The following is a 25,349-nucleotide window of genomic DNA, read 5'->3' on the forward strand; positions in this document are numbered from 1 at the left end:
AGCTGAATCCGAAACCAGTCCATCCCACAGCTCCCTCAATAAACACCTCTGGCTGATGATGGTGTGTGTGTGTGTGTGTGTGTGTGTGTGTGTGTGTGTGTGTGTGTGTGCGCGCGCATGCGCACGTGCACGCGCAGCCATGAGTAAATGCGTGTGCACAGGTGCATGCAGCCCACTGCCCAGGCTGCTCTCAGAAAGTTCCCTTTCAGTGCTTCAGGAAGTCAAAACAAAGAAGAAGGAGAAGGAGGAGAGGAGGTGGGGGAGGAGGAGGGAACAGGAAAGAGGGGGGCATTCTTTCTCTTGTTTCCTTTTTTTTATTTTTATTTTTGTCAGTCATGGGGCTTGAACTCAGGGCCTGGGCACCATAACTGAGCTCTTTTTGCTCAAGGTTAGCACTCTACCACTTGAGCCACAGTGCCACTTCCGGTTTTCTGGTAATTAACTGGAGATAAAAGTCTCATGGGCTTTCCCGCCCATGAAGGCTGGCTTCAAACTGCCATCCTCAGATCTCAGCCTCCTGAGTAGTTAGGATTACAGGCATGAGCCACCAGTGACTGGTCTTTAGTTCTCTTTTTCTATCTCATTGTCACAGTTTGGATGGAATTTTCTAGACTCTACAAGACATAATCAATGTGCAGAAATTGTACAAACAGTAGGCTATATAACAGCATTTTCATATATGTATGTAATGTATTTACATCATAATTGTCTCCCCAATAGCCACACTTAGCATCCTTTCTCTCTACCATACTCCAAGGAATCAAAGTCAGCACTACACCAGACTCCTGCACACCCATGTTTAGTTGCCACACAACTCACTATACTCAAGTTAGGAACCAGCCTAGATGTCCACCAACAGATGGGTGGATTTACGTACAGAAAAAGAAGAAAGAGTTGCATGTTTTCTATCACAGGCAGAAAGAAGAAGGAGGAGGGGGAGGAGGAGGAGGAGGAGGAGGAGGAGGAGGAGGAGGAGGAGGAGGAGGAGGAGGAGGAGGAGGAGGGGATTCTTTATTTTTCAATTAATTTTCTAATTTATTGGTGGTGCTAGGGTTTGGGGTTTGACCTCAAGGCCTTGTATGTAAGCACTTTACCTCTTGAGCCACACCCCAGCCTGACAGAGGTGTCTTTGGGTTTTTGGTTTTTTTTTCGTTTCTTTCTTTATTTCTGGGGCCTGAACTTGGGGTGCTGTCTCTGAGCTTTCATGCTCAAGGCTATCACTCTATCTCTGAGCCACAGCGCCAAGTTTCTAGCTTTTTCTGTGTATGTGGTGCTGAGGAATCGAACCCAAGGCTTCATGAATACTAGGTGAGCACTCTATCACTAAGCTGCATTCCCAGCCCTGGTTTTATTCTTTTCTTTTGGCCAGTCCTGGGCCTTGGACTTAGGGCCTGAGCACTGTCCCTGGCTTCTTTTTTGTTCAAGGCTAGCACTCTGCCACCTGAGCCACAGCGCCACTTCTGGCCATTTTCTGTATATGTGGTGCTGGGGAATCGAACCCAGGGCCTCATGTATATGAGGCAAGCACTCTTGCCACTAGGCCATATCCCCAGCCCCTGGTTTTATTCTTAATAAGCATGAAATACAGTACAAAAAGGGAAAGGGGGGAAATAATACTCCTTAACACTCCTAGCAAGTTCCCAACACCATCCATAGGGGGCAGTATCACCCCCTTGAAGCTCATCCATCTAGCCATTCACTCAGGAAACAAGACCCTATTCTTGGTCTATTCTACTCTGGAGCTGGAGCTGCAGCATCAATGCAGATAATTTACTCAATTTACTTTTTAAGGAAAACAGTATTTGAGGGACTTTTCTCAACTTTTTCTTACTTTTTAACTCCACTTGGTTTTGCCTTTCTGAAAAATCATGTACACATTCAGTGTGCACTTCTTTGTGTATAACCTTTTTCAGTTCACATCATGTTTCTGAGATGAATTCATGCTATGTAGAGTTGTTTATTAAGCATGATAGTTAATGATATACAAGCCATGCACCTCATGAGTATGACAGTTTCCACTTACAAAGTATTAGGAATAAAGCCATTGCTATAAACATTAATGAAAAGTCTCTACAGGACAGGAGTCATGACTCAAGTGTAGAGCACCGGCCGAGAAGAAAAAAAAACAACAACAACTAATGCAACCTGAGAGGTCTTGAGTTCAAGCCCTAGTACCACCAAAAAATAAGCTGGAGCTGGGTGTTGGTAGCTCATACCTGTAATCCTAGCTACTCAGGAGGCTGAGATAAGAAGATCACAGTTAAAACCTGTGAGGTTCTTATCTCCAATTAACCAGCAAAACCCCAGAGGCTCAAATGGTAGAGTACCATCCTTGGGTGAAAAAACAAAACCAAGTAAGAGCACAAGGCCCTGAGTTCAAGCCCCAGTAACTACACACACACACACACACACACACACACACACACACCTGCGTGTGCACACACAGATCTCCAATAAACTACCAAAAAGAAGTAGAAATAGAAGCTGTGGCTCAAATGATAGAGCACTAGCCTTAAGCAACAGAAGCTCAAGGACAGTGCCCAGGCCCTGAGTTCAAGCCCCAGGACTCCTCTCTCTCTCTCTCTCTCTCTCTCTCTCTCTCTCTCTCTCTCTCTCTCTCTCACACACACACACACACACACACACACACACACACACACACACAGAGTCTGGTCTGGTTTCTTACTCCAAAGTCACACACCAACCTAGTGGTGACACCAAGCTAATGTAAACTAGTAGGTCAAGTGACTCTATTGACTTCTCAAGGTCTTCCTTCCTTCTTTCCTTCCTTCCTTCCTTCCTTCCTTCCTTCCTTCCTTCCTTCCTTCCTTCCTTCCTTCCTTCTTTCCTCCCTCCCTCTTTCCCTTCCTCCCTTCCTCCCTCTCTCCTGCCTCTCTCATTCTCTTTCTCTCTCCTCCATACTGGGGAGCTAACCCAGGGTCTCATATACACTAGGCAGGCAATCTCCTTGCTGAGCTGTAGCCTGGCCACTAGACTTTATGTAAGACAAAATTTTTCAGCAAGTTCCTTCCCTGCTCCTGCCTGTCACCTCCCCAGCTGTCTATGTTCTTACTGCCTTCCTGTTCCCCAAATCCGCAAGCCTGGATAAGGCAGATTCCCCTCTGTCACCTCTTTCTGCTTATGTGAAAACTTCTTTCAAAAAAAATTCTTTTTAAAAAAACATTCATTTCTGGCCTGTAAAGGTGGCCTAGTGATAGAGTGCTTGCCTCATATACACGAAGCCCTGAGTTTGATTCTTCAGCAGCACCACATATATGGAAAAACCCAGAAGTGGGGCTATGGCTCAAGTGGTAGAGTGCTGGCCTTGAACAAAAAGAAGCCAGGGACAGTGCTCAGACCCTGAGTTCAAGCTCCAGGACAGGGGGGAAAAAAGATTAATTCTTTTTTAAATGATTTTTCTAAGTTTTTAAAAAATTTTATTGTAAAGGCGGTATACAGAGAGGTTACATTACATAAGTCAGGTAATGAGTACATTTCTTTTTGTTTATTTGTTTTGTTTTTGTTGCCCTTCCTGGGGCATGGACTCAGGGCCTGAGAACTGTCCCTGGCTTCTTGCTTGTAGAGTGCAAGAAGCCAGGGAAAGCAAGAAGCCAGGGACAGTATATATGGCCCTGAGGAATCGAACCCAGGGCTTCATGTATACAAGGCAAGCACTTTACCACTAGGCCATATTCCCAGCCCTTTGTTTGTTTGTTTGTTTGTTTGTTTGTTTTGCCAGTCCTGGGCTTGGACTCAGGGCCTGAGCACTGTCCCTGGCTTCTTTTTGCTCAAGGCTAGCACTCTGCCACTTGAGCCACAGCACCACTTCTGGCCGTTTTTGTTTTTTTTTTCTATACATGTGGTGCTGGGGAATCGAACCCAGGGCTTCATGTATACGAGGCAAGCACTCTTGTCACTAGGCCATATTCCCAGCCCTACATTTCTTTTTGAACAGTGTCACCCCTCCCTCATTTTCTCCCAGTTTTCCCCTCCTGACCCCCCTCCCTCCAAGTTGTATAGTTCATTTCCTAGTTCATTTCCAACATAGTGTCTAGTTCAAAAAACACTTTCTTTTTATTTTATTGTAAAGGTGATGTCATTCAAAAAATTCTTAAGGTCCTATCCATGTGAGCAGACTCCTGAAGTGCTACAGAGATAAAAGAAGAAGAAACTCCTCTCAGGATGAATGCAGGGGCTCGTCCTGGGCTCCGGGGCCCCACCACTCACTCGGTCACTAGCCACTCCTATTATCGCCTGCCTTTCACTGCTGTCCTGAACTCCTGGCATGATGCACTCAGTACCAGCTGCTCTTTCTGCCAGTCCTAGTCCTCCCATATAAAAAATTGCCCCTTTCTTATGAAAGGCTTCAGGAAGGTGGAGGGAGTGAACTCTGCTTGTTAGAAGCCCTGTTAATGACAGGGTTTTTTTTTAACCCGGAAAAGGTAAGGCTCTGGGAAAGACAGGGCCTGGACGCGCTCCACGCTTGGCCACAGCATGAATAGAGCCTCTCATTTGTCCATTCATCACATGTGGTGCAGTCGGGGAAATCACAGTTTAAAAAAAAAAAAAAAAGTAACGGGGTGTGGGATGTCACAGGAGGTGTGCACACTGCCCTACTGTGTAGCTGTGCCCTTTTTGCACAACACCTTGTCAAAAAATTTCTGTTTAATTAGTAAATAAATTACAAAAAAAAAAATGTACCCGTGGCTCAAGCCCTGATGGGAAAGGCAGTTAAAAGCCGAAGAAATAAATACAGTCCATCGAGTTTGTGGTCAGTGCCATGGGAGAAATGACGGGTGCCCTGTGAAGATGAGGCAAGCGTGAGCTGGGAGGATGAGGACGGCGAGAGCTTGTCTGTTAGAGCGCCATCTCCGGACATGCGTCCTCAGATGAGCAGAGAGAGCCAAGCGGAATGAGGACGCCGCAGGAGGTGCCGGGCAAAGCCTTCTCTAGAGAGATGGCACACGCTTTTCCAGAAAAACTTGGGGCCCTCCTATAAGCTCTGTGTGAATGTGTAAATGTGTGTGTGTGTGTCCCAGAGCTGGGACTTGAACTCACGGCTTGGGTGCTCTCCCTAAGCTTTTTTGCTCAAGGCTAGCACTCTACCACTTGAGCCACATCTCTGCTTCCAGCTTTTGGGTGGTCAATTGGAGATAAGTGTCATCAACTTTCTTGCCCCGACTGGCTTCAAACTGCAATCCTCAGGTTTCAGCCTCCTAAGCAGCTTGGATTACCAGTGCCCAACTCTGTCCTTTAAGTTTTACCAGCTCTGCCCACCCTGTCATCCTTCCTTCCACCTTGCTAAGGAGAGAATCTTAACAGTAACACAGCACTGGTTTAGCCAAGAATCTACACTCTGAAGAGAGTGCAGATGTAATGGCCCACAGGAAACCCGGCTCTTACTTCCTGGGCCCAAAGCTCAGTGCTGGCATTTCCCAAGGGAATGACTGGCATTTCCGGGGGGTGGGGGGGCACACCCCTGGCCTTGGATTCCTCATTTCTACAAGTTTGTCAGAGAGCAGTCACCTGGTTCATACTGCGCAACCCATCTTCTACATAAGATCCATAAAATCTCTGCTTCCTGCTTCCAACAATTCAAGGTAGGGGATTACAAAACAAGGTTGGTTCAAGTTCAGTATTGGTTCGGTGAAGGGCACATAGGAGTTCTTCATACCATTTTTTAATTATTATTATTTGTTTGAAATTTTCTAAAATAAAAGTTTCTTTTTAAAATTCACATCATCCCACTACTACCAAAAAAATCACATCATGACATCATTCTCTATTTTTTGCATGTTTAAGATTTTTCCACAATAAAAATATTTTTAACTCCTCTTTTTTTTCTTTCTGGTTAATTGTGGGGCTTGAACTCAGGGCCTGGGTTCTGTCTTTGAGCTCTTTTTCTCTATTACTTTGAGCCACAGCACTTCTGGTTTTCTGGTGAGTCATTGGAGATAAGAGTCTTACAAACTTGGGGGCTGGGAATGTGGCTTAGCAGTAGAGTGCTTGCCTAACATGCTTGAAGCCCTGGGTTTGATTCCTCAACACCACATAAACAGAAAAAGCTGGAAGTGGCACTGTGGCTCAAGCAGGAGACTGCTAACCTTGAGCACAGAGAAGCTCAGGGACAGAGTCCAGGCCCTGAGTTCAAGCTCCGGGACTGACAAAAAAAAAAAAAAAAAAGCCTTACAAACTATCCTGCCCCAGCTGGCTTTGAACCACAATCCTCAGATCATAGCTAGGATTACAGGCCTGAACCACGAGCACTCATCTCATGTGTCTGTAACCCAAGCACTCAGAAGGCTGAGACAAGAGTTTTGCAAGTTTGAAGCCAGCCTGGGCTACTTAGTGAGACCTGTCTCCATAACACAAACAAAATCTCACTTTGTGCAGTCTTGGGTGTGGCTTAGTGTGTGAGGTCCTGGGTTCAATCCCCAGCACCTGATCCTTCTATTATTTTCTATTCCCTTATGTTTGGATCTTTCCAAAATCAAAAGCTTAACAAAGCCCTATCAGAGGTCTTCCTTGACAATCTCCTAGCTAACCCTTCATTTGCCTGTTCAACTTAGCCCTGATCACTGCCTGGCCTGTGATTTTTCAGCTCCAGGAAGCAAGTACCTTGCTGGCTTTCACTGTCAACTCCAAAAAAATCAGAGCAGTGTCTAACTCAGGCCCATATGGTAAGGCTGGAATCTAAATACTGGTCTAGATGTCCCCTGTCTTCTAAGACCCAGAAACCTAGTCAACATTTACACACACACACACACACACACACACACACACGCACACACACACACTGTTACCTGGGGTCTCAGGGCCCAAGACCAGGAGAGTCACGGGAATAGAAGTAGCTATGCCATGGCTACAGAGTTCCTGGGAAGGCTACCAGGGAGAAGTCAGGAAGGGAAGTAAGTGCCCAAGTCTTCTCGCTGGCTGCCCAGGCTTTATGGAGCTGCAGACCAAGGCAGGGTGGTGGGCAGCTGACCAATGTGGGAGGACGAGGTTATCAGCCAGCTGTGTGGGAACTGGTCAGCCACAACCTCCAGAGGCAGTGAAGCTCTGAAGCTGGGACTGGGACCGGGTGTCCGGTGCTTACTTGTCAGGTAGAAAGCCCTAGACTCGATCCCCAGCCTTGCAAGGGAAAAGAAAAGAAAAAGAAAGACGGACAGAGGGAGAAAACCCTTGACCTGACAGAGTGGCTCCCATAATGATGGCAATATTTTGGACAAGCCACTTCACAAAACCCTGGGCCCCAGGCTCTCATCTACAGAATGACAACAAGCCTCCTTTGCAAGGCTCATAAACGGAGGTCTCCCTTCTGCTTTGCTTAGGATTTTACTTATTTAACTATTTCTCTAGCGGTGTCTGTACTGGGGCTTGAACCTAGGCTCTCTCCTGGCTTTCTTCTTCAAGGCTGGCACTCTACCTCTTGAGCCACACCTCCTCTTCTGGCTATTTGCTAGTTAACGGGAGGTCAGAGTCTCTAGAATTTGTCTGATTTGTCTGTCCAGGCTGGGTTGGAATCTTGATCCTTAGAAGATCTCATTCTGCTGAGTAGCGAAGGTTACAGGCTGAGCCACCAACACCGGGCATGGTTTCCCTTTTTAATGCCAAGGAGAGAGAGCCAGAATTCACAGCACCATTCTAATAAACATACGTTTAGACCTACTCTGAAAGGGGGGATGACTTAGCTCCCTGAGGTGATATGTACCAATTTCATTGAGAGCATTAAATGAAGCAATACATTCCAACAAGTGCCCTCCCAATACCAAGTACCTAGTACCAAGTACCAAGTACCTAGAACTTATTAGAATGTAAATCCCCCATTCCTACCCCAAATTTACTAGACCAAAGCTATGGAGTGTGGGTCCCAGAAGCTGCAGCCTACCAAGCTATCTAGGTGTCTTTCTTTCCTTCCTTCCTTCTTTCTTTCTTTATTCTTTTTTGTTTGGTTACTGGGCTTGAACTCAGGGTCTGGGCACTGTCAAGCTCTTCAGCTCAAGGCTAGCGCTCTACCATTTGAGCCACAGCGCCACTTCCAGTCTTCTGGCAGTTGATTGGAGACAAGAGTCTCACAGACTTTCCTGCCTGGGCTGGCTTTGAACTGTGATTTTCAGATCTCAGACTCCTTAGTAACCAGGATTACAGGCATGAGCTACCAGAGACCAGCTCCCTTCTAGGTATTCCTAATGCCCTGTGGAAGAATGAAAACCACTGAGATAAAACTTGCCCAAAGCATTGACTAGAGTCTGAGACATAAGTTATATCAGGAAAGGGAACCCTAGGCAAAAGGAATAGAATAGAATGTTTCACGAAGCAGAGAGAGAGAGAGAGAGAAAGAGAGAGAGAGAGAGAGAGAGACATATATCACCCAAACTGGAAGGAATTGTTCTACAGTTACCAATCATGGAGGTCATAAGCACTATAGACTAGAGAGGGACAATGGACATTAAGGATAAGATCTCTGTTTATTTTATTTCATGTTTTGGTCTCTGAAAAAATAATTAAGAAAGCAAGACAGGTGGAGTGAGGGGCTGGGGGGAGGAAAGGAGGACGAAAATGAGGAGGGGGATAACTGGTATGACAAGAAATGTATATGTATTCACTACCTTAAGTATGTAGTTGTAACCCCTATGTACAGCATCCTGACAATAAAAAATAATAATAGAATATGTCAGAAAAAGGTGGAGTGGAACTCATGGGGTAGGCGGGGTGGAGCAAGGCACCAGGAGGACAAATGGGGTACAGCAGAATAAGGCTTCCGTGGGAGAGGAGGTTGAGCACCCAGAGCCTTGAACCTCAAGCTCAGGCTTTTGTATTGTAGTCAAAAGTTTTTTGTTTTGTTTTTGTTTTTTGCCAGTCCTGGGTCTTGAACTCAGGACCTGGGCACTGTCCCTAAGCTTCTTTTGCTCAAGGCTAGCACTTGAGCCATAGTGCCGCTTCCAGGTTTTTCTGTTTACGTGGTACTGAGGAATTGAACCCAGGGCCTCGTGCGTGCTAGGCAAGCACTCTATGGCTAAGCCACATTCCCAGCCCGGCTTTTATTTTTTTAATCAGGGTGCAATCTGTTCAGATTACAATGTTGAAATAAAGAAACTAAAACCTAAAAGGGGAAAGTGCCCTGTCTAACTTCACACATCAGCTAAGTGACATAGCTGGGAATTGGAAGGCAAGTCCCTGCTGCAGGATGGTGGAGGGCGCTGCTCAGTGCAATCCATCCTATGGCGGGACCCTGGGGTCTCAGAGGCCAGGCCCAGAAGGAAGCCAGGTGCCCCTGATGCCATCTGTCCCCAAACCTGCAGCGCCTGAGGCAGGATGATGGGCTGCTGTGAGAGCTGTTCCCAAGTGGTCACCTGGAGCCCCTCAGCCATGCGGATGAGCCCCACCCACAGGAACAGTCAGATCACCATGACCCCACTCCTCAAAAATGAAAGGGACTGAACAGCCCGGGAATCTTGGCTACTCAGGAGGCCCAGGCAGAAGCACCAAGCCAGCCCAAGGCTGGAGGCAGTTGCTCAAACTTGTAATCTTAGCTAGTCAGGTTGCGGTTCAAAGGTAGCCTGGGCAGGAAACTCCATGAGACTCTTACCTCCAATGAGCCACTAGAAAACCAGAAGTGGCGAGGAGGGGGAGGGGGAGGGGGAGGAGGAGGAGAAGGAGGAGGAGGAGGAGGAAGGAGGAGGAGGAGGACGACGAGGAGGAGGCGGAGGAGGACGAGGAGGACGAGGACGAGGAGGACGAGGACGAGGAGGACGAGGACGAGGAGGACGAGGACGAGGAGGAGGAGGACGACGAGGAGAAGGAGGCTGGATTCTAGTCCTGCCACGAATACATCAGGCCCTGCACCAACTCCTCTTCTACCCAAGTGAACATCCTTCCTGCTCCAACACATCTGAGGAGATTTAAAAGAACATAAAAGACATTTTAGTTGCTTTGGAGGTCTAAATCTGAGACTCATGGTTTGAATCCAGTCCTAGGAGGAGGTCCATGAGATTTTTACCTCCAATTAACCAGCAGAAAGCTAGAGGAGGAGTTGTGATGGCTCAAGTGCCAGCCTTGAGAGAGAAAAGGCTAAGAGGGACCAGTGCCCTAGGACCTGAGTTCAAGCTCTAGTGCTGGCGTATGCGCGCACCACACACCACACACACACACACACACACACACACACACACACACACACACACACACCACACACACGAGTTCCAGGACCTCCTATCCTGCAGGGTGAATGAGCACATGAATGAATGCAGGAGTGGATGGATGAATGAATGCAAGCATGGTCCCAAGTCCGATACTCATTGCCCCTCAGTGCAGACTTCCCTGGGGTCTCTCCCCAAGCCGCAGTTCAGCCTCAACCCTCCACCCCGAGCCGTTTCTCCCAGGGATGGGGGGGGGGGGGGGCGGTTTCTGACCGCCCCGCACACTCCCCCACCCCCACCCAGGAGTCTGCACAAGGACCAAGTTCCCCAAGTGGCTTTGGTGAGGGCTGAAGTTGGTGCGCCTGGCTGGGTGGCCAGGCCAGAGGCGACCGCAGCGGGCCCGCACGCGTCAGTCCTCCGAGCCCCCCACGCGCGAGCCGCCGGGCCTAGGGGCGGGGACCCCGGGGTTGTCCCGCCGGGGCGGGGCGGGGCGGGGCGGAGCGGGGTCGCGCTCCTCCCCCGGCCCGGCGGCGGGGCGGGAGCCGCCCGAGGGGCTGCGCGCAGCGGCGGAGGTCCAGCCCGGGCTCCGCCACCCGCGGCTGCGGCAGCGATCGGGGACCCCCGGCCTGCTGGCGCCCAGCGGGGACCCCGGCCGTCCCACGCCCAGGTAAAGCTCCGCGCCGCCAACTCGCTCAAGTTGCGGCGGAGTTCGCCTGTCCCGCGGCGGGGCCCCGCGGCTCCTGCGCGGACGGGGTGGGGGGTGGGGGTCCTCAAAGCGGAGTGGGGGTGAGGCTCCAGACCTGGGGCGCACCGGGAGGAGTAGACCGGACGGGAAGCCCGGCGGCCCTGGCACCCCGGCCTCCCACCCGGGACCCCGGCAGGAAGAGCGCAGACGCGGACTCCGGCGCCGCACTTGTTTTCCCGCGCCCTCGGGGCTCCTCCGGGACCCGTCGCGTCCCCAAGCCCGGCCCCGGGCCCCCCGACAACAGCTGGAGGCCGTGGCTCCAGCCCTGCTGAATTTTTCACGCAGGGGGCGGGCCGGACACGCCGTTCCCATGGCACCCAGGCGCTCGGGTTACAGCCCGAGGGATCCCCGAGTTCCCCCTGCCCTTGTGGGGCACCCTGTTCTGCCTCCTCAAACTTGGATCCCGTGGGATCCGGCCGCGAGACTGAATCCCCCCGGGGGCGAGGGGAAGCCCCGAACCCTCTTCTGCGCCCCCTCCGACAACGCAGACCGTGAGAAAGACCTTTCGTAAGGGGGGCCTGGCGCCCTGAACGGGAGGGGCAGCTTGCGCGCACTCGGTGTGCCCCCCCCAGATGCCCTGCCGCCTGGGTCATGGGGCAGGGTCATCCTAAGGGCACTCTGCGTGACCTGTGGCTGTGCACCCCATGTCCGTTCACAGCCGGCTCATGCTCTCCTTTTAGGCGGACCCAGGTTTAGCCTGTGAAGTCACAAGACGGCCACCCCCAAGGAGATGAGGAGTCGACTCCCCATTTGAACAAGAGCAGACGCTAAAGGAAACCATCTCAACAGAAAAGGGGCTCAAGGAGGAAAGGAGCGAGGGAGGAAGGGAGGGAGGGAGGGGGGAGGGAGGGAGGGAGGGAGGAAGGAAGGAAGGAAGGAAGGAAGGAAGGAAGGAAGGAAGGAAGGAAGGAAGGAAGGAAGGAAGGAAGGAAGACCTCTCCCACCAAGGATGACACTAAACACTCAGCAAGAAGCAAAGACTCCTCTGCGCAGGAGAGCCAGCACTCCGCTACCCCTGTCATCCAGGGGCCACCAGCCTGGCCGCCTGTACACAGCAACGCCTGTCCCTCAGCCCCAACATCCCCGGCTGGGCCAGTCTGTGTCCCTCAACCCTCCCAGCCGAAAACCTTCTCCTGCCCCGGATGGCTGGTCCTCTGAATCCAGCGACTCCGAAGGTTCCTGGGAGGCCCTGTACCGGGTGGTGCTGCTGGGAGATCCTGGCGTAGGGAAGACCAGCCTGGCCAGCCTCTTCGCAGGGAAGCAAGAGCGGGACCTCCACGAACAGCTGGGAGGTAGGAGCCCTGTGGGACCGGCTGGGATGTGGCTGAAGGGCTGAAAGGTCTGTCACCAGGGCCAGAGGGCTGCCAAGAACAGTCCTATACATTATGCACTGTGCAACTGAAAGGGGCATGGCACAGACTCTATATGAGGTGAATGATTAGCCTGCACAAGGGTCCAGGAGAAGGAAAAGGTGGATGAGAAGTGTATCGCTCATTTCCATGTCACAGGGGGAGTCATTGGGAAACGGTGTCAAGAAATGGTAGGCCTCCACTCAGCTCTGCAACTTCCAACCCCAAGTCACCCTATCCTTGGATCCGCCCGATCCTTGGATTGATGCAGGAGCATGCACGAGCATGACCATCATGACTTGTAACCAAATGGAGATTCCCAGCCACTTGCCCTCCCCCAACCCAGGGCCCTGGGTTGCGTTATTTCTAAGAAATGCAGAGCATTCACGGGCCAGGAATCCCCCAGCGGATGAGACCCGGGGCAGGGTGGGAGGAATGAAGATAGACCCTTGCAGGACTGGCTGAGGGAGCCAGTGGTTAGAAGCAGAGAGAAGGTGATTCTGGCCAGCCTTGACTCTCCTAGGAGTGAGAACCCATAGGAAAAGTGTAGGTGTGTATACTTGTCTGTGTCACAGATGGAGAAACGGAGGCCCAGTACAGATGCCAGAGACAGAGCAGGGCTGGGAGAACCCCCATCTCCCCACCACCCACAACCCCACGCTCATCCAACCAACCAAACCAGGCCTGGTGTGCTGGCAGCTGGGGAGGCATGGGCTCCTCCAGGGGCTTCTTGGCTTTCCAAGAAAGGTGGTGGTGGTGGTGGTGGTGGTGGTTTTCAAATGAGTATGGCACCCCCAAGGAGAAGCTGAGGGAGTCAGGGAGCCCCACCCCCTTGGAAAGCCCTGCCCACCCTGAGGTGTGCTGTCCCCTTGATTGCAGATGTATATGAGAGAACCCTCACAGTGGACGGAGAGGACACCACACTGGTGGTCATGGACACCTGGGAGGCTGAGAAACTGGTATGGCACTGCAAGCATGGGTGGAAGGAAGGGGGCGGAGCCTATTACCGATGCCTGTCCCGTCCTAGTCCAGACAGAGCAGGGTTCAGAGCAAGGGCCATCCTCAGTCTCCCCTTCCTCAAACCCCCAGTCCCTGCACCCCCTCAGCAGCCATCCCAGGAGGCACTTCTCCCCACACAGGCCTCCAGATCCTTTCCACCACCCCTTCCTACCCTGCACCCCCCCCCCCCCAGGATTGGGGACCAAAATGCCTAAACTGACCCTCGCCTATTTTCTTCTTATGCTGATTTCTGTGCTTGACTTACAACTCTGAGCTTTGGTTTTTTTATCTGATAAATGTCTCAAGCACCCCTGTTTTTCTGACTTGCTGTTGTTGTTTATTTGTTTTCGGTGCTGGAGTGGAATCCACCCAGCTAGAGCATGTTCAGAATAAGTTTTACCACTGAGCTGTATACACACACCCCAAGCCCCACCAGCAGCTGATTTTTTTTTAATTCTCTTATGAAATTCCACAGAGGTGAGTCCAGGTTTTTTGTTTGCTTGTTTTTTATTTAGTTTGTTTTTGCTCTGGGGCTTGAACTCAGGGCCTAAGCACTTTCCTTGAGCTTTTATGCTCGAGACTGGTACTCTACCACTTTGAGCCACAAGTCTACTTACAATTTTCTGGTGGTTAATGGGCGATAAGAATCTCCAGGACTTTCCTGCCAGGGCTGGCTTCGAGCCACAATCCTCACAAAGTACTGAGGAGGAATGGAGAAGTGTGTGTGTGTGTTAATAACAAAGGTTAGGCTTCCCTACCTCCTTCCAGAGCAGGAGAAAAGAACATTAGAACTCATCTCGATATTTTATCTTGTTTGGTTGTTTTCTCTTGCTACACAAGTAACATATGCTCATTGTAACACTTTGAGAAAGGACACCTAAGCAAAGAGAAGGATCCAAAAATCACCTGGAATGAGCCAGGCACCTGTAATCCTAGCTACTCAGAAGGCTGAGATCTGAGGATTGAGGTTCAGAGCCAGCATGGGCAGGAAACTCCCTGAGACTCTTGTCTCCAATAAACCACCAGAAAACCAGAAGTGGTGCTGTGGTGCAAAGTGGTAGAGCACTAGTCTTGAGCTGAAGAACTCGGAGATAGCACCAAGGCCCAGAGTTCAAGTCCCAGGACCAAAAAAGGAAAAAAAAAATCACGTGGGGTTTCATGTCTCTAAGGAGTAGACCCTGCCCCTAACAGGGAGGACTTGCCCACAGGGTGGGATTTAAGACTGATTGATCACTCTAGGAATAGACCCAAAGAATGAGGATAAAGGATGTGTGGGGCCAATTTTTATAACAATCATAAAAGAGAACCCAGGTCCAAGTGAGCTTTGAATGACAGCTGACATTGATGGAACACCACTGATGTCTTCTGGTCCCCATCTACTGATGAAGAAACTGAAGCTCAGAGGGGTTCATGTGTCCAAAGCTTTCAAGAAGCAAGCAGGATTCAAACCCAGATCTGCAACACCTCACAACTTAGTCCTTTTTTTTTTTATGCCAGACCTGGGGCTTGAACTCAGAGTCTGGGTGCTGTTGCTAAGTTTCTTTTTGCTCAAGGCTAGCATTCTATCACTTGAGCCCCAGGGCCACTTCTGGCTTTTTCTGTGTATGTGGTATTGAGGAATTGAACGCAGGGCTTCATGTATGCAAGGCAAGCACTCTACTACTAAGCCACATTCTCAGCCCAGAACTTAGACTTGTATGCATAAGAATACCTTCTCCCACCTCTCCTGGGAGCATCACCTTCCAAGCCTTTAGTTCAAAATTCACTTCACTCACTCACTTATCTAGAAATACTTCCTATTTGTCTATCATGGACCAGTATGCTTGCTGGAGACATAGCAGAGTCAGGCAGATACGTCCTCTGGCTTTTAGGGTGGGGAGGGCAGATTTGCTTTCTCAATGCAGTTGAGAATCCATCAGAGCAGAATCCAATGGTCAGATTGGGTGTCCCGTTCTAGAGATGAGGAGAAAGCCTGTTGGACCAGAAGGCGGGAACTGGAACTTTGTGCTCAGCTTGCTGTGTGACTGTGAGAACCTTTTCTGCCATCTCTGGCCTTTCCTACCAGGGAAATGAGGAAACTGAACCAGTGTTCCTGTTGGTGACTGTAGAGGGAGTTCCCAGAGGGGGATGAACAGGAGCAGCCTTCCTGGAACAGGCATCTTGTCCTTTCCATGCATGGGCTAGCTGATCATGTGTTGTCAGACAGGCAGGATCTGAGCCAACCGGATGGGCCTTTGGCTCCATCTAGTACTGCCTGAGCCTTTGGCTCATCTAGTACTGCCTCTCTTAGCTGACTGTTATGGTTACCTGAAGAGTATTGCAAAGTTAGAATCTCAAGTTCCACTCAGACAGAATGAATAAGAACCTCTAAAAGCAGGGCTCTGGAACCTCCATTTTCAATCATGTGGTCAGTGACCATCAATCCAAGGGCCATCTGGATTTGATGATCCTAACACATAGAAAAGTATCCGCGTCTGTGTACATGAATGACAGGCTAGCTGCCCTCCTGTTTTCCTGATGTGGAAACTGCGATGCAGGAGAGAGGAACCTGTCCCCAGAGTCAAGGTGGAGAGCCCCTATCTGTCTGATGTCACCCAAGGTTATTTGGCCTGGGAAATGATCATGACTGTTGAGAACTTAGGCCTTTGTCAGTGGTGCTGAGTGTGGACCTCTCTCCTATTATCTTATTTGTATATGATATGATTTTCATGGCTTCATCTCCTCCTATAGCCAGGGCTTCTACCCACAATGGCCTTAACACCCTCTAGGTGTTTAACCTTCTAGGCCTTCACACCATCCATACCCTTTGTCTAAGAAATCTCTTCTCTCCTGCTGGGTATGCTCAGACCAGGCACCAGTCCACCCAGGGCCCCCACCCACTCTGCCAGGCTGAGTTCTACTGCCTCACCCCTTTGCTCCTCTGGGCACCTGTGTATGCCTGTGTATGCCTCTTCTAATGCTACTTACCACAGGGCCCGGTGACTCTCCCTCCCCAGAGGCATGAACTTGAAGACCATACCTGTGTCTTCTTAAGCACTTACAAGCATTGTCGCCTAAGTGCGCCCTGACAACCCAAAACAGAATATCAACTTCACTTCAGCCCTTTCCTTGGGCAAATGAAGGACCCCACATTTATGAAGATTCTAGGGGTTTGAACTCAAGACTATGCACTTACTAGGCAGTTGAGCCACGACTCCAGCCCTCTTTACGAGATAGGCCCAGCATCTGACCAAAATCCTCCTACCTATGCTTCCCACACAGCTAGGATTACAGGCAGACACCACAGCTTGAGCTGTTGTTGAGATGGAGTCTCATTACTTACTAATGTTTTGGGTGAACCAGCTGGTACCTCAGTACTCCCAACTGCTACTTCCTCGGCAGCTGAAATTACAGGGATGAACCACTATGCCCAGCTTCTTAAACATACCATCTGACACTCTCATTCTCCTCTGATTTTACACTTCACAGCTGCTGCTGCTGCTGCTTCTCTCCCTTCAAAAGTGTGTTGAAAAGGGGCCTCCTCTAAAGTCAGCCTCCTGTCCTCACTTCTGTCACTTCCTTTTTTTTTTTTTTTTTGCCAGTCCCGGGGCTTGAACTCAGGGCCTGAGCACTGTCCCTGGTTTCTTTTTGCTCAAGGCTAGCACTCTACCACTTGAGCCACAGCGCCACTTCTGGCCTTTTCTGTTTATGTGGTGCTGAGGAATCGAACTCAGATCTTCATGCATGCTAGGCAAGCACTCTACTGCTAAGCCACATTCCCAGCTCTTTTTCTTTTTCTTTAATTTCTGGATGACAGATGTTGAAAGGACTGTCTGGCAAGGACAAACTCTCCTCAAAAACCAGACAAAAAGCTGAGGAGGCAACGCCAGAAGCCCCCTCAGCAGGACAGGACACCAAGTCAACTTTTTCACTCCTGTGCCAGGCCACAAAAGCCATTAATGAATGAAAGAATCAAATCAAAGTCCTATCTATCTGGTTATTCAAGCAGAGAAACTGAGGGTGGGTAGGTTTTCCCAAGTGATACAGAGGATTATACCAGAATTCGTCCCTCCAAATGGTCGAGAGTAGTATCTCAACCCTAGCCCCAATCTTTTTTGCTTGTTTTTGCTGGTCCTGGGGCTTGAACTTCGGGCCTGGTACTGTTCCTGAGCTTCTTTGACTCAGGACTAGTGCTCTATCACTTGAGCCACAGTACCACTTCCAGCTTGTTCTGAGTAATTTATCAGAGATAAGAACCTCATGGACTTGTTTGCTCAGGCTGGCTTTGAACTGCGATCATCAGATCTCAGCCTCCTGAGTAACTAGGATTACAGGTGCGAGCCATCGGTGCCGGGCCCTATCCCCACTCTTTACACCAATGGCCTCTGTCTCTCAGCCAGGGCCTAGGCACCTCCTGAGAATGCCCCTATCCCTCCCCCACAGGATGGCAGCTGGAGCCAGGAGCCCTGCCTGCAGGTGGGCAGCGCCTATGTCATCGTGTACTCCATCGCAGACCGAGGCAGCTTTGAGAGCGCCTCAGAGCTCCGCATCCAGCTGCGGCGCACGCATCGTGCGGACCATGTGCCCATCATCCTCGTGGGCAACAAGGCAGACCTGGCCCGCTGCAGGGAAGTTTCGGTGGAAGGTGAGCCTCGGCCCTGACCTCCTCTGACCCTCAGCCCCAACCCATTCCTGTCTTCAAGCTACCTACCTGCCTGGACCGGAAAGCTCTCTCAACAATTCCCGCCCCGCCCCCCCAAAAAAAGTTCCAAGTTCTGCCAGTCCTTCTTCCCTACCCTGCATACCCATGACCTCTGTCCTAGCCTGGCATCCCATCTTTGTTGGAGTCAGTGCCTCTACTCCTCCAGCCCCACCCAATCCTGCTCCCAGATGCTACTTTTCAAAACCAGAGAGGAATTTGTCATTTCTTTGCTTAAAATCCCCCCTGGAGCTCCCCTGCCCACACTCAGGGACCCTTTATCACACACACACACACACACACACACACACACACACACACATACCACACAATATCAGTTTTTCAAGGGCTCACATTGACAAACTGAAGGGAAAAAAATACTTACTGGCTCCAAAACAAAGTATTGAGGAGATTATAAAGTCAAATTTCACAAAGCTATGTCTTAAAAAAGAAAAAAATTCTTGATATGCACTAGTCAGCCACTAAAATCAAAATGCTCAATGTTATTTATAAATTATAATTACTAGGGGAGGAGAATATTTTAATACATTTTACGTTTCTGGTGGGGCCTATAAAGATCTTAAAAATTATCCTACTGCCAGGTACTGTGTGCTCACCCCTGTAATCCTACCAATTTAGGTGGCTGAGATCTGAGGATTTGGGTTTGAAGCCAGCCTGGGCAGTAAAGTTCATGAGATTCTTATCTCCAATTAACCACCCAAAAGCCAGAAGTGAAGCCATGGGAAAAAAAAAAAAAAAGCTCAGAACAGCACCCAAGCCCTGAGTTCAAGCTCCAACGCTGGCACACACACACACACACACACACACACACACACACACACACACACTTATTGAGCTAGGAATGTGGCTTAGTGGTAGAGTGCTTGCCTAGCATGCATGAAGCTAAGGTTCCATTCCTTAGCACCACATAAACATAAAAGGCTGGAAGTGGCACTGTGGCTCAAGTGGTGGTAGAGTGATAGCCTTGAGCAAAAAGAAGCCAGGGACAGTGCTCAGGCCCTGAGTCCAAGCCCCAGGACTGGCAAAAAAAAAAAAAAAAAAGGAAAGAAAAAGAAAAAGATCTTACTTATAGAGTAAATTCTTAAACACATGACTCTGAAAGGGAAAGTGAGTTCCACAGTCAGTCCTGGCATTGAGGACTGGAATCCTGGGCCCTGTCTGCAAGCCCAGCATTCTCTTGAAAGTAGAACACCATGTGTTTTGCAGACAGACAACCTCCAAAACACTGCAACATAATGTGCAGATTTGTTAAAAACACGGACCCATCCTACACTTACAGAATCTGAATCCCGAGGGTGGGCTCTTCCTGGTACTAATCTTAGGCCTTTGACCTGGCAATTCAGTCCCATCCTGCCCTCCAGCCTCATTCTGCTACCTGTTATCTATCCGTTACTAGAGTGTGAATTAACTCCTGGAAGCTCCACAATGCCTTAGCTGACCTCCCCCCCCCCCCGTCCCCCTCCCTCACACACACACACCTGCACCAGGTGTGGCACGGGGAAACTGTTGCCAGTAGAGTCTGAACACTCCTCCTTTGTCTCCGCCCTCCGGTTTGGGCTCCACCCACTTCGGCTCTGCTGACCCCGCCCCTTCAGAGGGCCGCGCCTGCGCGGTGGTGTTCGACTGCAAATTCATCGAGACCTCAGCCACTCTGCAGCACAACGTGGCCGAGCTGTTCGAGGGCGTGGTGCGCCAACTGCGCCTGCGCCGCCGGGACAGCGCGGCCCCGCCGCCGTCCGCGGCCCAGCGACGCCGGGCCAGCCTGGGCCAGCGCGCTCGGCGTTTCCTCGCCCGCCTGACGGCCCGCAGCGCCGGCCGCCGGGCCCTGAAGGCCCGCTCCAAGTCCTGCCACAACCTGGCCGTGCTCTGAGGCCGCTCTCGGGCCTGGCGGGGCGTGGGGCCCTGGGGTGCACCGTTGCCTGCAGTGGAAGGGTGCACTGGGACCCGGGGCGTGGCCGGAGGACCCTTCGCCCCAGAGAAGCGGGGTTCGGACTATGGAGCCAGGTAGCACCTGGCCTGGGCACGCGCACAGCGGGGCTTCGGTGGGTGTATCCTTGTAAATACCTTGAGCAATCCCCTACCCCCGAGAGCTCCCCCCAATAAAGCACTCCAGGATGTCCTGTCTGCATGGCCAGACCTGCCCCCCCTCCCGCCCCCGGCTCTGCCCGGCGTCTCCGCTCCTGCCCACCCGTCTGCACGGCTGGACCCCCGGCCACGGGCTGCGGCCTGCTTGCCTGGGCCTCCCAGCCAGTCTCAGGTGGACTCCCAACCGCTGGATGCGGCGAGCACAGCCCCTGGCCCATCCGACCTGCTATTGTCTCCCAATTCGCTCTTAAAATTATCTAAAAATTATTATCTGGACAGAGCTCCCTCATCCTGGCTAAGTAATAATAGCTGGTGTTTGTGGGAGGTGCCTGTCACAGCGTTTATCAGCAGAACCCCTGAGAGGAGGGTACTTCATACCTTTACCCGCCTTTGACTAATCAAGTCAAAAACGACTCCAGACAGGGGCAGCTCATGCCCAGGATCAGACAACTGCTGTAAGTGAAGTTGCCAGGATTCCAGGCCAGGCTGGGTCCACTACAGTGTGCCTGTGACTTTTCCATAGCCTGTTTCAAAAGTGTGTGTGGGAAGGGAAGGTTTGATGGCACATACCTGTAGTCCCAGCTCCTCAGGAGTCAGAGATAGAAGAAGGATCCTGATCTATGGCCTTCTGAGGTAAGACCTCATCAGAAACAAAAAAGTAAAGCCAAAAGGGCAAGGGGTACATCTTGGTGGTTGAGTGCTTACCTAGCAGGCTTACAATAAAAACTGAGAGGGAAAAAGAATGTGTGTGAGGGGGGAGGGGGGCATAATACTCCAAAAGTAAGAGTACTTTCCTAGCATGTGTGAAGTCATGGGTTCCAAACCAACACTGGGAGAGAAAGAGGGAGGAAGGGAGAGAGGGGGGAGAGGGAGGGAGGGAGAAGGGAGGAAGAGGAGGGAGAAAGAGAAGGGAAAGGAGAGGAGAAAAATAAAAGCAAAAAGAGGAGGTAATCTTAAAACTCTTGGGGGGAGGTGATGACAGTTTTTTTTTCACATTTTGCATACTTGTGAAAGAAGAGTGGGCATGAACTCCATGAAACATAATTTATTCACCCCCAAGAAAGACTACCCAACTGAGTCCCACCTACTCATTTTCAAAAGTGGAAACTGAAGCCCAGAGAGGTAAAGGGAGCAGTCCAGTGTCACCCAGCTGTAGCATCCTGGGCCCCAGGGCCCAGGCTCCTCCTCCCCCTCCTCCAGGCTTCCTTTGGCTGTGAGGGAGGAAGGAGAGAGAGAAGCATCCATCCTGGCTGGGGTCAGGGCTGGGTGTAGGGGGTCAGGTCAGGAGTTTCCAGCGTGCAGAGGGGGAGGGTGTCACTCCTCTGAGAAGAGAACAGGACACCATCGGTTTGGACTATGGTGTCTTTGATGCCTGACACCCCTCCTGCCCCTAACCAGCTGCCTGCCCGGATGCTTGAGTTCAGAACAGGGCCAGGTCCTGGCTGCCAAGAGCACAGGACAGTGTGAGACCTCAGGCGGAGAAGGTGAGGTGCATCTTCCAGCTGCGCCCCTCCATCTGTGGCATTCCCCCCACATCCCAGTCCCAGCCAGAGGAGGGTCTTCCCCACCCGGAGCTGTCTCTGGCTGTGGTGGGAGGGTTGGGGGAGGGTTATAACTGTGGAAAGTTGGCAGAAGCAGCCGGCAGCAGCCGGGAGAGTGGAAAAAATGATATCAAACCCGGAAAAATGCAGGCCAAGCCGGATGGAGGGCCCAGAGTCAGCCCTGGGAGGTGAGAGGGAGGGAGGGAGGGAGGGACGGGGCAGCAACAGAGGCTGAGAAAGGGGCCAGGGAGAGAGAGTTCAGGAGCAGGATCCACAAACGTGAGGGCCACAGCCTTCTGTCCCTCCTTTCTCCAGCCACAGATACTTATGGAGGGTCTCCTAAGTACAGGGCATAGATTCAGGCTCTGCCCCCGGCCCACCACCACAGCTCACCCTAGCCTGATGGGGCAAACTAGAAAACAAAGTGAATAAAGTAATTCCAAACTGATAAAAAAAAAAAGGGTCAGAAAATTGGGGTGACCTGAGAAGACTGAAAATAAGCAGCCCACTGCTCCTTAAATCACTGATGGGGGAACCAAGGCCAGAGACCAGAGGGCTTCCATCTTCCAGGTCACCGAGAATGTGGAAGAAATAGTTGAGACCCAAGTATGGGGGTGAGGGGGTAGAGCAGAGGCTGGGTAGGACTGCAGACGGTTGGAGGTCTGGGTCCTGAACCAGGGGTTTATGTTCAAATCCTGATCCCTCCTCCCGCTCTGTGATTTTGTTTCCCTGGCTATAAAATAGGATTCATGATGGTTTCCTCCCTTGGGGTTGATGTGAGGAGGTGAATTTGTTCAACATGCACTCTGTGTGTGTGTGTGTGTGTGTGCAACTACCACAACAAAACCTCATATATTACAAATGTAGGCTAAAATAAAAAATAATAAATAAGGTTTTTGGCACAATTCCCATGCCTAAGAAGAACATTCAGTGTTCTCTACCACAGTCAAGGACCCATACGGTAGGCTAGCCTGGTACTGATGGCTCACGCCTGTAATCCTAGCTACTCAGGAAGCTAAGTTCTGAGTATCGTATCATAGTTCAAAGCCAGCCTGGGCAGGAAAGTCTGTGAGATTCTTATCTCCAATTAACCACCAAAAATCCAGAAGTGGTGCTGTGGCTCAAGTGGTAGAGCACTAGCTGAAGAGCAGAGGGACAGCGCCCAGGCCCAGAGTTCAAGCCCCACAACTGACAAAAAAAAAAAGGGACAGTGCCTTGAGTTCAAGGTCCAGTACCAGCACGTGTGCGCGCGCGCACACACACACACACACACACACACACACACACCCCAAGTTAGGCTAGAGGTGGTACAGTGGCTCACGTGGTAGAGTGCCAATCAGACAAACAAGCTGAACTAGTATCAGGTCCTGAGTTCAAACCCCAAATGTGTGTGTGTGTGTGTGTGAGAGAGAGAGAGAGAGAGACAGACAGACAGACAGAGACTATGAAGTCTGTGAAGCGCTGCCTAGCCATGATGCCGCTGGAAGACTTTAGAGTACATTTGTGCCTTGGTTTCCCCATCTTCAAAATAAAGGGATTGCATCTGAACTTGGGCACCGTATTCATGTACCCCATGTCTATTGTCTGACCTCCCCCAGCAGCAGGAGCGAGGATTTAAGCGCTGCTCTGACTATGACAGTGCAGGGCTTGCACAGGCACTCAGTAAATATTGATTGAATGGATGAATTCACTGACCTGAGAAACAGCCCTTCCCCCATTCCCACTTCTCATATCCAGGTGTGTGTGAACAAGACACAGCTGACAGAGCCTGTGAGAAAAGCCACGAGGCTGTAACCCTGGCACAGAATGTACAGTTTAGAAAGTTCCTTCTCATCCATAAAAACAAACAGATTGCTAAAGACGTCTTAGCTCGCTTTGTGAGCTGGCGTTTGGTATCCTGCCATGCCAGGTACACGCGTTCTCATCTGTCTCTACAGCTTAGGAAACACTGAACAAATGAGCTCACTGAAGCAAAGGGAAGCTAAGAAACGGTCCAGGACCACACAACCTCAGGAGACCATGCAGAGGCAGGCTAGACACTGCTGCCTTGGTCATAGAATTAGAGATGCAGAAGAGCAGAGAGAAGAGGAACTGTCACTGCAGCCACAGCACTCTTATACATTCCAGGTGCTCTTCTAGGGGCTTTTCATAGTGGACTTATGAAAGGCTCAAAACTACTGATAGGATTCCCCACACCAGTTTTCAAGTGGAGAAAGTGGAGTATGGAGAGGGTTCAGCACCCCTGCCAAGATTACACAGTTAGCAAATAGCAGAGCCAGGATTCAAACCAGGAAAGCCCAGTCCCACAGTAAGGGCTCATCTATCTGGCATCATGGGCCCAGCTAGCCCAGCCCCGCCTGCCATGGAAAGGGAGGAGTCTTCTCTGTACTCTGCTGCCTGGGCCTGGGCCTGATCTGGGCCTGGGGTGGGGGCCTAGCAGAGAACAAAAGCACATAAAGAGTCCTAGGATCCCGGCTGGGACTTCCCACCTTACAGGGAGGATACTGTTATGGAAGAAGTGATAAAGCTTCAGAGAGATGAATGTCTCCCCTGAGGCCCCCAAGTCTCCTGAGAGTCCCCCCTCTTGCTGTGGAGGAGGGTCACAAATTGTGCTGGTCTAGTCTGGAGGAGATGAGGCCATGTGCCTCTTCAGAGGCCCCAGCCTGGCTGCTTAGAATGCGGAGGATCCCTGCTCTGGGTAGAAGTTTCAAGCTCAAGTTACCTGCCCTGGGGAGGGGAGGCACAGATCTGTCCTGGGGCCCAGCTCACACCATCCTTCATTGGGCAAAAGGGATAAAAGGCAGTGAAGGAGGTATCATGAGGAGCAAAGAAAGCATCGCTGACAGACATAGAGGCGGTCAAGTCCCTGCATTGGCCAGAAAGGGAAGAGAAGGGCAAAGGAGGGGTAAGAAAATTCTTCTGCAGCTGCTTCATAAAGAGCGTCTCTCTGCTTTGTCCGTCCATGCGACCTTCGACAAATCAAAATACACAGAGTGGAGGAGATTGTGGTAGAATCCATCATGTGATGGTCTCTGTCTCAAAAATATTTAAATACTCCAGATCAACAGCTTGAACAAATATACAAGTTCAGCTTCAGTTCTGAGCCCTCTTTCCCTTCAGTTCAAGGTTCAGTTAAAAATAATACTAATGATGGGATGGGAGCTTTGGGCTCAGCTATGTGTCATTTTTTTCTCCAGCTCCATCTGGTTCAAGTTCAAGGCTAGGGTGCTCCTGTGTGTGTGTGTGTGTGTGTGTGTGTGTGTGTGTGTGTTATGGCTTGCATTCCCATGCTTCATGGGGTGACGGTGTTGGTGAAAAGCACAGGCTTTGGAATTAAAATCTACATTCAAGCCCATGGCAGGCGTTTGTTCTCTGTGACCTGGACCCTCCTTCAGCCCCATTTCCTTCACCTTGGAGCTGATCATTTCTATTCCATACAGTTAATTGGACTTTTGCATATTTACTAGTGTGCTACTGTATGCTCCAGAGTAATACACTTTACCTCTTAAGGCCCCCTGGGCTTTTCATTGTTTGATTGTTAGTTGATTGTTTTGGGGTGTTTTTTTTTGGGGGGGGGTGTTGTTGTTTTGCCAGTACGAGAGCTTAAACTCATGGCCTTGCACTCTCACTTGGCTTTTTCACTCAAGGCTGGAGCTCTACCAATCGAGCCATACCTTCACTTCCAGGTTTTGGTTGGTTAATTGGAGAGAAGAGTTCCACAGGTTTGTCTTGTCTATGTTGGCTTCCAAATTCAATCCTCAGACCTCAGCCTCCTGAGTCACTAGGATTACA

At 50.6% G+C, this 25,349-nt stretch overlaps 1 protein-coding gene across 1 annotated transcript; it reads left to right on the forward strand.

Moving 5' to 3' along the window:
* The first annotated feature begins 11,744 nt into the window (after window positions 1-11,744).
* Rem1 (RRAD and GEM like GTPase 1) lies at window positions 11,745-20,055 on the forward strand. The gene is made up of 4 exons (XM_048348956.1): window positions 11,745-12,176; window positions 13,113-13,192; window positions 17,655-17,856; window positions 19,527-20,055. Exons 1-4 carry the CDS (start codon window positions 11,834-11,836, stop codon window positions 19,799-19,801), a joined length of 900 nt encoding a protein of 299 aa, XP_048204913.1. The 5' UTR covers window positions 11,745-11,833; the 3' UTR covers window positions 19,802-20,055.
* Window positions 20,056-25,349: the final 5,294 nt, after the last annotated feature.

This window comes from Perognathus longimembris, chromosome 6, assembly GCF_023159225.1.
Source record: "Perognathus longimembris pacificus isolate PPM17 chromosome 6, ASM2315922v1, whole genome shotgun sequence".
Taxonomy (NCBI): Eukaryota; Metazoa; Chordata; class Mammalia; order Rodentia; family Heteromyidae; genus Perognathus; species Perognathus longimembris.

What these genes read in the sequence shown, in the direction of transcription:
- Rem1 (XM_048348956.1), top strand. Translation starts at nt 11,834, where the DNA reads ATGACACTAAACACTCAGCAAGAAGCAAAGACTCCTCTGCGCAGGAGA. An exon ending in CCTCCACGAACAGCTGGGAG is followed by an intron (nt 12,177 to 13,112) that starts GTAGGAGCCCTG and finishes CCTTGATTGCAG; the next exon opens with ATGTATATGAGAGAACCCTC. An exon ending in CAGGGAAGTTTCGGTGGAAG is followed by an intron (nt 17,857 to 19,526) that starts GTGAGCCTCGGC and finishes CCGCCCCTTCAG; the next exon opens with AGGGCCGCGCCTGCGCGGTG.